Raw genomic sequence first — 12544 nt, forward strand, 5'->3', positions numbered from 1 at the left:
TGTTCTCACTCATAGGTGGGAATTGAACAATGAGAACTGATGGACACAGGAAGGGGAACATCACACTCCGGGGACTGTTGTGGGGTGGGGGGAGGGGGGAGGGACAGCATTAGGAGATATACCTAATGCTAAATGACAAGTTAATGGGTACAGGAAATCAACATGGCACATGGATACATATGTAACAAACCTGCACATTGTCCACATATACCCTAAAACCTAAATTATAATAATAATAAAAAAAAACAAGTGCTGCAGAAGGTAGGTGAAAGGGAGATGATTATGGGTTATAATGGATAAACAAGGTTTCATGGAGGAAATGTGATAGAAGTGGGCTTGAATTTTGGCACTTGGAGGAGGGAAAATAGTTCAGCCAAGGGAAACAGCACAAGCAAATGTGTGGAGGTAGGAAAGAGGGTAGTGCCAGAAGCAAATACTTCATTTTCTAGCCAGATAGCAGCATTTATACTCGGTGTGATGTCAGCACATCTCTTCAACTCTACCTATAAGCTGTACCTTTACATTTATAACATTCTTAATTTTCATTTTATACACACACACACACACACACACACAAACACACTTAGAAAGCAAACTGTACAAAGAGCCAAGAGTCTTGGTTCTAATCTGCCTATAAACTATTAAATGACCAATGCCTCTCACATCTTCTGAGCCTCAGTTTCCTCCTCTGTAAAATGAAAGGGTTTGGCCCAACCCTTTAAGGTCCCTCTTAGCTCTAACATTCTATAATTTCTGCTTTTTATCCATGCTCATTATATGTATGGCACATATTCTTAAATTAATATTAATCAACCCTTCTGCACTGCTGCTGGCTTTCCCATTTGCCCTTTCTCCAGTTTGTTCCCTTCTCTCTTGCCAGGAAGCATGTTGGGAAAGTAGCAAAATAGGGATATCATGGAATGTTTAAATTTTTATTAGATATGTGTGTGTTGTAATTGTAAAAAGGCATGCAAAACTTATCATCTTGGCATGCATATGAATAACTGAATGTGGTAGTTAGTCCATGCTTCCTGAACTTTATAAACAGCTCCTGTATAAGCTTTGAAATCACAAGCTTTGTTCATAACTGAGAAACTGAAAGTGGGCAGGCCTATGGGGAGTTCCTGTGAAGCATAAATTTTTAAAAAGCAAAGATCAAAACTCCGATGTCTCTTAGTTGGAAAATCTGGGGAAGTTTCTGGCAAATAGACGGGTTAAGAAATGACAAAAAGATGAGACTAGGATGCTATCGGGATAAAGTGACATGACAAAGATGATTTACCTGTGTCGAAATATTTTTCTCTTTCTTCTATATCTAGCAAATGAGGTCTATCCAGCTAGCCCAGAAGGGAGGAGAAAGCCCCAGGTGCCATAGCAGGATAGATGATGTCCTCATCTAACGTCTTTCATAACTGGACATCCATGTTCAGAAGTGAAAAATTGCCCCACAAAGAAGTGAATGGATGCCGTACTCCCCAAAATTCGGGTTGGGTTTAATTACAGCCCCCTGACACTTTAAGCCAAGACTTTGCTAAAAACAATGACTGTTTGATATCTAATAGCTGGTCCTGGGGTGAAGACCAGAGATATAAAAAAGGTTAGAACTTTCATAAATATAGGCAGAACTAAACACCATCAAAGCTAGACGGTAACTGATGGACTTTGATGGAGACCTTTAAATAAATCACAACTTTTTCTTTACGTTATTATTAATGATTTGTGATGTTTTTAAAAAAACTTTTGTTAAGCACTGAACTTCAGGAACGGTGGCTGGAGAGCAATCTAGGCCAAACATTTGAGCCTATGGGTCCTTTCCAAATGAAAGCAAGAACAAGTACAGAAGCACAGAAAGGAGATAGGTGCATCTAATCCAGTTCATGGATCACACCTGAAGTTTCCCTTGTCCTATTCAACCAATTGGTTATTTCCAGCAAAATCCATAAGGGGACCCACATGCTTTTACCATGCTTTGAATTCTGCAACGTACCTGATCTTCCCTGGAAGCTGCTGAGTGAGCCCTCCGTTTGGGACACCCGGCCTGCTCCACTAGTTAGCTAGTTTGCCGATACACCTGCTTCCAAACCACCTCACAACAATTTCCCAACATGCTTGGCTGTTTAGTGAACAGGCTACCACGGAATGCCATGAAGGACAGCACTGACACTGGGGAGATCTTTTGGCACTGACACTAAGGAGATCCTTTATGTGGAAGGGAGCAGTCGGGGCTGCTATGGAATAACCAGGAGATTTCCAACCCCCTGGGAGAAGGAAAGCTGAGGTGCAATTCCTGAATACCCATACTTAACAATTCTAATCTCATTCTAAGGAAAGAAGCCAAAATGTGATTCCTGTGGTGTTTGCCAGGAATATTAATGCAGACAAATGGGGTGTGACTGGTTCTGCTTTTGGAAAGTGCAGAGTGTCAGTCACCGAGGACTTTGGCAGTTATTGTTTTACAAGTATCCCCAAAGGCCTGACACCAAACACATCTTACCACACTGAACAGAGCTGTGGAAAGCAGGAAGTACAGTTGAGACACAAACATAGCTCCACTAGAGAGAGGGAAACTTGGGACAGGAAAGGAGATGCGTTCGGATTAAAGGATGAGGAGATGTGTACATACCTCCCAGGTTAGTCAGGTTACTGCTAATAGTTTCACAGATTGGGTTCCTTTTTGCAGCCCTTTTTGTAAAAGCGCACAGAAGAGAATGGAAAGTTCTGCGGTTGCTCAATGAGATATGCAATCTTCTGGTTCTGCCTCCCAGGCTTAATTCTAGCCCAGGCTCACATTTAAGATATCTTCCATCTTCGAGTCATCTTGAAAGATCTTGGCTGTCAAAGACTCACATGAAGGCTCCTCCGAGTCTCCATTGCTGGGATGTGTACACCCCGGCCAGCACTGTAGGATTTTCATAGTCTCGGTTGATATCTGCCAACTGCTGAAATACTTCTCAGAATCAAATTACAGGGCTAAGGGGGACTCCCAAATAGTAACAGGCAGATGGTAAATACAGAGGTTGTTGGATGGTTATAACTGGCGATACTACAACATAAATTTCTGATGATTCTTTCACCCCAACTCTCCTAATATTTCCTAGCCTCTGACCAAGAATTTGGTGGTTTGGCAATTTCCAATAAAAAGTACAGCTATTGAGCTTTTTCTCTATTTGCTTCATTATGCATGCAAGTTGAAACCTTGTTTCCTGCAGATGATGCTAACATCAATGCTAAACGACTCAATGAGGTCACCAGAAATTTCTGAACTCACTGTTTCAGGGTTCCCTCCTGCCTGTCTTCTGATTTACTCACTCATTCATTCACTCATCCACCAAATATTTCTTGCATATTTCTATGTTATAAGGCTTGATATATGTTGATGACTTGATGTATATTGATGTCTCTTCCTTTGTGATGCCTGCTATAATAACTAAAAGCAGACATACCATGAAATCACTACTCATTTGGATAAGTGTTACAAAGGACCTTAATAAAGATTCAGTGGGCTGGGCACAGTGGCTTACACCTGTAATCCCAGCACTTTGGGAGGCCAAGGCAGGCAGATCACGAGGTCAGGAGATCGAGACCACCCTGGCTAACATGGTGAAACTCCGTCTCTACTAAAAATACAAAAAATTAGGCGGGCGTGGTGGTGGGCTCCTGTAGTCCCAGCTACTCGGAAGGCTGAGGCAGGAGAATCATTTGAACCTGGGAGGCACAGGTTGCAGTGAGCCGAGATCGCACCACTGTACTCCGGCCTGGGTGACAGAGTGAGACTCCACCTCGAAAAAAAAAAAAAAAATAAGAGTTGCAGTGATGGCAAATCTACTAGAAAAGGGTGGACCAGAAAGACCTCTCTGAAGGGGTGGCTCTTGATCCAAGACCTGCAGGATAAGAAGAAGTCAAGCACACAGAGTATGGCAAAGGGCACCCCAGGCAGAGGGAACAGAATGTATAAAGGCCGAGTGGTGGAAGGTGGTTTTGATGGGCTCAGGGGGAGAGGGGCCAATGGAGATGATGCATGGTGAGTCTGAGGATAACTGAAGCTAAAGAAGTGAGCACAAACTCAGGATTAAGAAACTCACTCAAAACCGCTCAACTACATGGAAACTGAACAACCTGCTCCTGAATGACTATTGGGTACATAATGAAATGAAGGCAGAAATAAAAATGTTCTTTGAAACCAACAAGAACGAAGACACAACATACCAGAATCTCTGGGACACATTCAAAGGAGTGTGTAGAGGGAAATTTATAGCACTAAATGCCCACAAGAGAAAGCAGGAAAGATCCAAAATTGACACCCTAACATCACAATTAAAAGAACTAGAAAAGCAAGAGCAAACACATTCAAAAGCTAGCAGAAGGCTAGAAATAACTAAAATCAGAGCAGAACTGAAGGAAATAGAGACACAAAAAACCCTTCAAAAAATTAATGAATCCAGGAGCTGGTTTTTTGAAAAGATCAACAAAACTGATAGACCGCCAGCAAGATTAATAAAGAAGAAAAGAGAGAAGAATCAAATAGATGAAATAAAAAATGAAAAAGGGGATATCACCACCGATCCCACAGAAATACAATCTACCATCAGAGAATACTACAAACACCTCTATGCAAATAAACTAGAAAATCTAGAAGAAATGGATAAATTCCTCGACAAATACAGCCTCCCAAGACTAAATCAGGAAGAAGTTGAATCTCTGAAGAGACCAATAACAGGTTCTGAAATTGTGGCAATAATCAATAGCTTACCAACCAAAAAGAGTCCAGGACCTGATGGATTCACAGCCAAATTCTACCAGAGGTACAAGGAGGAACTGGTACCATTCCTTCTGAAACTATTCCAATCGATAGAAAAAGAGGGAATCCTCCCTAACACATTTTATGAAGCCAGCATCATCCTGATACCAAAGCCTGGCAGAGACATAACCAAAAAAGAGAATTTCAGACCAATATCCTTGATGAACATTGATGCAAAAATCCTCAGTAAAATACTGGCAAACCGAATCCAGCAGCACATCAAAAAGCTTATACACCATGATCAAGTGGGCTTCATCCCTGGGATGCAAGGCTGGTTCAACATACACAAATCAATAAATGTAATCCAGCATATAAACAGAGCCAAAGACAAAAACCACATGATTATCTCAAGAGATGCAGAAAAGGCCTTTGACAAAATTCGACAACCCTTCATGCTAAAAACTCTCAATAAATTAGGTATTGATGGGACGTATCTCAAAATAATAAGAGCTATCTATGACAAACCCACAGCCAATATCATACTGAATGGGCAAAAACTGGAAGCATTCCCTTTGAAAACTGGCACAAGACAGGGATGCCCTCTCTCACCACTCCTATTCAACATAGTGCTGGAAGTTCTGGCCAGAGCAATCAGGCAGGAGAAGGAAATAAAGGGTATTCAATTAGGAAAAGAGGAAGTCAAATTGTCCCTGTTTGCAGATGACATGATTGTATATCTAGAAAACCCCATCGTCTCAGCCCAAAATCTCCTTAAGCTGATTAGCAACTTCAGCAAAGTCTCAGGATACAAAATCAATGTACAAAAATCACAAGCATTCTTGTACACCAATCACAGACAAACAGAGAGCCAAATCATGAGTGAACTCCCATTCACAATTGCTTCAAAGAGAATAAAATACCTAGGAATCCAACTTACAAGGGATGTGAAGGACCTCTTCAAGGAGAACTACCAACCACTGCTCAATGAAATAAAAGAGGATACAAACAAATGGAAGAACATTCCATGTTCATGGGTTGGAAGAATCAATATCGTGAAAATGGCCATACAGCCCAAGGTAATTTATAGATTCAATGCCATCCCCATCAAGCTACCAATGACTTTCTTCACAGAATTGGAAAAAACTACTTTAAAGTTCATATGGAACCAAAAAAGAGCCCGCATCGCCAAGTCAATCCTAAGCCAAAAGAACAAAGCTGGAGGCATCACGCTACCTGACTTTAAACTATACTACAAGGCTACAGTAACCAAAACAGCATGGTACTGGTACCACAACAGAGACATAGATCAATGGAACAGAACAGAGCCCTCAGAAATGATGCCGCATATCTACAACTATCTGATCTTTGACAAACCTGACAAAAACAAGAAATGGGGAAAGGATTCCCTATTTAATAAATGGTGCTGGGAAAACTGGCTAGCCATATGTAGAAAGCTGAAACTGGATCCCTTCCTTACACCTTATACAAAAATTAATTCAAGATGGATTAAAGACTTAAATGTTAGACCTAAAACCATTAAAACCCTACAAAAAAACCTAGGCAATACCATTCAGGACATAGGCGTGGGCAAGGACTTCATGTCTAAAACACCAAAAGCAATGGCAACAAAAGCCAAAATTGACAAATGGGATCTAATTAAACTAAAAAGCTTCTTCACAGCAAAAGAAACTACCATCAGAGTGAACAGGCAACCTACAGAATGGGAGAAAATTTTTGCAACCTACTCACCTGACAAAGGGCTAATATCCAGAATCTACAATGAACTCAAACAAATTTACAAGAAAAAAACAAACAACTCCATCAAAAAGTGGGCAAAGGACATGAACAGACACTTCTCAAAAGAAGACATTTATGCAGCCAAAAAACACATGAAAAAATGCTCATCATCACTGGCCATCAGAGAAATGCAAATCAAAACCACAGTGAGATACCATCTCACACCAGTTAGAATGGCCATCATTAAAAAGTCAGGAAACAACAGGTGCTGGAGAGGATGTGGAGAAATAGGAACACTTTTACACTGTTGGTGGGACTGTAAACTAGTTCAACCATTGTGGAAGTCAGTGTGGCGATTCCTCAGGGATCTAGAACTAGAAATACCATTTGACCCAGCCATCCCATTATTGGGTATATACTCAAAGGACTATAAATCATGCTGCTATAAAGACACATGCACACGTATGTTTATTGCGACACTATTCACAATAGCAAAGACTTGGAACCAACCCAAATGTCCAACAACAATAGACTGGATTAAGAAAATGTGGCACATATACACCATGGAATACTATGCAGCCATAAAAAATGATGAGCTCATGTCCTTTGTAGGGACATGGATGAAACTGGAAAACATCATTCTCAGTAAACTATCGCAAGGACAAAAAACCAAACACCGCATGTTCTCACTCATAGGTGGGAATTGAACAATGAGAACTCATGGACACAGAAAGGGGAACACCACACTCTGGGGACTATTGTGGGGTCGGGGGAGGGGGGAGGGACAGCATTAGGAGATATACCTAATGCTAAATGACGAGTTAATGGGTGCAGCAAAACAACATGGCACATGGATACATATGTAACAAACCTGCACATTGTGCACATGTACCCTAAAACCTAAAGTATAATAATAATAAAAAAAAGAAATTAAAAAAAAAAAGATACTAATGTGAGTACTAATGTGAGTACTCAAGATATACAAGACACACATGTAGTCTGCCAGGCCACATGTGACCACTAAATGTTCAATAAAATGTTGGCTGTTTCCTCTTAAAAAAAAAAAAAAAAAAAGAAGTGAGCACAGAGAGCTCTATCAGCTAGGGACAGTGAATATTCTCTAAATGCAATGGGGAGCTACTCAAAGGGTTTAGTGGGGAAGACATGACCTAATTTATATCAGATGGAATGTGAAAATAAATCAAACTAGAGTAGAAGTAGAAAGGGAGGCACTCTGTATGGCAAAAACTGCAAAATTCTTCCTAGTAGCCATTCTCCACTCCTGCCTTATTATGAGAACTCCAGTTTTACTCTGGAGCACAGTAAGCCCAGTCAAAAATTGTATTTCTCACATTCTTTGTAGTTAGGCATGGCCAGGTATAATAATTCTGCCTAATGAGACCTACATGGAAGTTAGCTGGGGATGGATTTTTGGGCAAGTTTTGCTTTCTTGCTATAATGACGCAACTCCTTCCTGTGTCTTTCTTCCTCTTTTCTTACGTGATTTCAGCCTGGAAAAAGAAGATGTGATGGCAAGCAAAGCAGCAGCAACCATCATAGACAACTATCCAGGTAAAGCAAATAGCACCAGAGAGACCTCAGCCCTGGCAGCCTTGAACCACTGGACCAGTACCAACAAACTCCACATCTGGATTTTACTGTGTCCAAAGAGAAAAATCATCTACTTGTTTCAGACACCGTTTTGCAGGATTTTCTGTTACTCACATGTCAATGCCATGTCTAACTGACATATCAAGTAACCAAAGCCTGACTTGGGTGGTGGCGGTTACAATGAAGAAGGGTGTATATTTTTGAAGGAAGAAACAATGGGACTTCTTGATGACCTAGAAGTCAGTTGTGGTGGTGGGAGACGGAAGATACAAAAAGTAGAAGACTTTGGCTTGAGAATTTATGAGAATGAGAAGGAAAAACCAGAAGAGGAGCAGGTTTGATGATTAAAAGCAAGGATTCCATTTTTGATATTTCAAAGTTGAGGTGCCTAAGAGGCAGTCTCTACTCCTCTGGTTTCCAGGAGACAGGATCTTGCTGGCCCTGCCCCACCCTTTCATTCACTCCTTCTCAGGGAGTGAGGAGCCAGCCTGTCCAGGGGGAGTGCCTGCTCTGCTCACCTACTCCCTTGCTTAGGCATCCGAAGTGTAGCCTCCAGGTAATGTGGCTGGGGCCTTCAGTGCTGCCTGAGGCTAGATGCTCAACACAGCGTCCAACATTCAGAAGCCAATTATTGCTGTAAATCTCCACGTCATTTTCCAATTTGGTGGTAATACCAAAAAGTATTTGTAGTCCCACATGCTACACTCTTCTGTCCCTCTCTCAGTTGCTTCAAATATGGGCCAACTTACACGTATATAATGACAGGTAGACATTTCGCGTTCTTTCAGCCACATCATAGGGGCCTCATTTTAATAGATGCCTCTTTCAATAGTTACTGCCAAAGAAAACAAAGTTCTCGCCTATTCATGGCTGCCCTCTTATCTTTATTGTTAGAGCCAAGGGTTGAGTCTTCCTTGCCCGTTAGGACTATAAACTGCATGGAAATTAGAACTTATTTAAAATTGATGCCAGTGAGCAAAAGGTAAAAACATACAATAATCATTTCACTGTTCAGGCATATGACTTCTTACCATAACTCTGAAGAAAGTGTATTATTAGAATTGTTTTACTGTGCTCTCTCTCATTTTTCTCTACTACCAGTTGACTCTTACTTTCCCTCCATCCACTGATCCATTCTCTTCTTCCCTCCTTTAAAAACTGCTGTTAATATTGCTTTTTAAAATTCTATCCCTAATAACCTTAGAGTTTCTAGACATACACTCTTAAATAAAGGGCCATTCCTCGAGGCTGGTGAATCTAGGTAATGTGGTCTGGTATCAGTCTGAGGACAGAGCAATCTTATTTTTCCTATTCCTTTTCTTTAAAGACAGATTGGTCTTATACTGGATATTTGATCACTTATCAGAATTTACATTTGGGAATTTGTTATATGATATGCTACACTGCTGTAAAACCTGTCTTTTGATAACGTCATGTAAGATACTTTCACATTTAAGATCTCAGTTTTGCCCTCTCTTCCATGCCATCCTGACAGATACATTATTCCTGTGTTTGCACTGATGAAAGAGGTGATAGGCATTTTGGCACACTATATCACAGAAAATAGTACTTATCTTCAGAATGGAAATATACATCCCATATGTCACTATCACATAGGGCCCTGCACCTGGTATGGAATGGAATGTGGCATTGTTACAGTGTCATTCAACGGCTTTTGCCAAGCAAGAGAACATCGGCAGCTGTGATGCATGATGCCGCTGTGACATTAACTACAGACACGGATAGAGTGCCCATAAAAAAAATATACGCCCTTTTTTTGAATAGAGCCCTGGGTAATTACGCTAACTATTGTTCTAAGAGAAAGCCCCATTTACACCCCTTCATCATTTAGACTCTGGACATAAAAAAAAAAATCACTGACATTAAGTAGTTAAGGCAATTTGCTTTCCAAATGAAGAAAGGACAAAAACATCTCTACTCTTGAGTTGCCCATTTTGACAGCCACAGCTCCCCCAGATAAAAGATCTTGAGGAGTTTTTCTGATAGTACCCTTTTCCTACACAGAGCCCAAGGAAAATGTGTTCAAGTTTACTTTCTACTGTCAGCACTAGGAGGACATAGGGGTCTGTGTGGACAGCCTGCAGGTGAAGGGTGGCGGCCCTGCAGCTATGATATGAACCTTGGTGGGTCCAGCAGGCACAGATGCATCTAGCTGCCCTGCCCTGGTGGCCAGGCTTGCTGTTCTGAGGAAAAGCTACAGAAACGTTGCTCACCTTGAGAAGTAAACTCTCAGGGCAGGGTCCATGTTCCTCCAAGTTGCCACAGAACGTGAAATACGTTATGAAGTTTGCCATTCAATATGGAGTAAAAATGGGAGATTATTGAACTACTTACCCCCAAATGAAAAAATAAAATTAATAAAAAAGAAAGGCAAAATCACAACAAAAGAGATGGCCCCCAAAATTTTACTTACATTGAGTGAGAATCCCAGTTAAGGCATTTTTAAAATTCTCCTTGGCTTCCTCCATCTCTTGCTCATGGGTGGCTTTTTCATTCATTAGCCGGCGGACGTGGCTGTTGGCCGACTGCACCATGGAATAAAACTGGTTTGCAGAGCGTCGATTCACTTCCCCTCGTTCAATCCAGGAAAGCAGCACTGTGATAGCCTCTGAAAACTTGCTATCATCTGGAAATGGAAAACCACCAAGTACAAATCATGCCAAGATGAGAAAATACACTTTATTCTTGTTCCTCTCAAAAGAAAGAGCATAGTCCAACCTAGTGGATATATTTTCAGAACTCAACAAATTAGCTTTCCTGAGACTGACTGCCATATCATCACTTAACTTCTCTTTTCCCATCTAACTTCAGGGCACCATAGAACCACTCAGGAGGTTTACACTCTCATCTACCAACTCCATGAGCTCAGCTGTAGATTTGTTCTGGTCATTCTTAGGAATAAGGTACAGCCTCATTCTTCCACCAAACCTTGATTTCTCTCTTTTTTTTTTTTTTTTTTTTGAGACAGAGTCTCGCTCTGTCGCCCAGGCTGGAGTGCAGTGGCATAATCTCGGCTCACTGCAAGCTCCGCCTCCTAGGTTCACACCATTCTCCTGCCTCAGCCTCCCGAGTAGCTGGGATTACAGGCGCCCGCCACCACGCCCAGCTAATTTTTTGTATTTTTAGTAGAGACGGGGTTTCACTGTGTTAGCCAGGATGGTCTCGATCTCCTGACCTCGTGATCCGCCCGCCTCGGCCTCCCAAAGTGCTGGGATTACAGGCGTCAGCCACTGTGCCCAGCCTGATTTCTCTTTCTTAAGATGGACTTGAAAAACTGTTACTAACCTACTTGGCCTCTACTTCATTTCTTTGTTCCTTTATCAAAAATATTATACAGTGTTACCAGTTTTCTGATTTATAGAATCAGCTGAGTTAGTGTTAAAATGTGGAAGAAAGATTGGATTACTTTAAAACTGTTTGTAATGTATGGTATTGTCCCTAAGGCAGGTAGTAGGAATAAGTCAATTCTTGTTCTACTGTAGTTCAAAACTAATTCCATCTTAGGGCTAATACCATATATTTAATTAGGTTGAAAAATAGAATATTTCCTCGTTTTCCACAAAAGAGAACATGTTTCCTGAGGTGTTCTGTGTTTGCTTTAGATGGCTATGGAGAGCCCATCTGAACCCGGTTTGAGATGTATGTGCATGGTGTGGGGGGATAGGAAGTGGGAAATGAAGTTCCGCCTGAAAATAGGTGATAAAGTTTATTTCAGAGAAAACAGACTTGCCTATTTGGGGATGGTTACTGAAACAAACCCGTGTTGTATGGCTTGGAGGTGGAGAAAAAGAAAGTTTGTGGGTGATTAAGTTAATTAGAACTGGAAGTTGTATGTCAGTTGTTACAACATTAATCGATCTGACTACTGCTGAAGGCTCATTGCCTACTTTCCAGGCAAACCTGAGGGGAGAAGCTTTTCATTTGTATTTTGCCATCCCTAGAAAATGTGCTTTAGGGAAAAATATCCTACATTTTTACAAGTAAACTAGGTAGACTCTGAATTCTAAAAATCAGGAGCAAAATTAGATTGAAAGATTCAGATTCTTACCCATTCGTTTAAAAAAATACTGAGTGCCTACTGTGTGCCAGGCACTGTCCCCTCCACTGGAGGGGCATCGGAGACATCCTTATGTATTGTTTTCATATAAACATACATACACTCCACATGAATAGACACGGGGAGATGCATGCTTGAGAAAAAGATTTCATTTCACTCACCAGATTTTAAAATCAATCATTGAGTTCTTATTAGTATTTTACACATCATACGAAACCTTCCCACCGTTGAGTGCTTTGTAAATTTATAGGGTGCTTTACAAACATCTTTAGTATTTTTTCTCCCAAAGACCTCCTCCCAGACCAGGAGTACAGCTTCCTGAGTATGGCTGCTGCTTGCCCAGGAGGTGCGTGTCCTGAATGAAGGTGGGGCTGAACCTA

At 41.1% G+C, this 12544-nt stretch overlaps 1 protein-coding gene across 12 annotated transcripts in view; it reads right to left on the reverse strand.

The window, feature by feature from the left end:
- Window positions 1–12544, reverse strand: part of ENOX1 (ecto-NOX disulfide-thiol exchanger 1) — a 597973-nt gene that overhangs the window by 125423 nt on the left and 460006 nt on the right. For all 12 annotated transcript variants that reach the window (XM_055244863.2, XM_055244859.2, XM_055244860.2 and 9 more), the window contains one exon: window positions 10521–10733. In XM_055244863.2, coding sequence (XP_055100838.1) covers window positions 10521–10733 — 213 coding nt within the window. The remainder of the gene's footprint in view (window positions 1–10520; window positions 10734–12544) is intronic.

The sequence above is a fragment of the Symphalangus syndactylus genome, chromosome 15, assembly GCF_028878055.3.
Source record: "Symphalangus syndactylus isolate Jambi chromosome 15, NHGRI_mSymSyn1-v2.1_pri, whole genome shotgun sequence".
NCBI lineage: Eukaryota > Metazoa > Chordata > Mammalia > Primates > Hylobatidae > Symphalangus > Symphalangus syndactylus.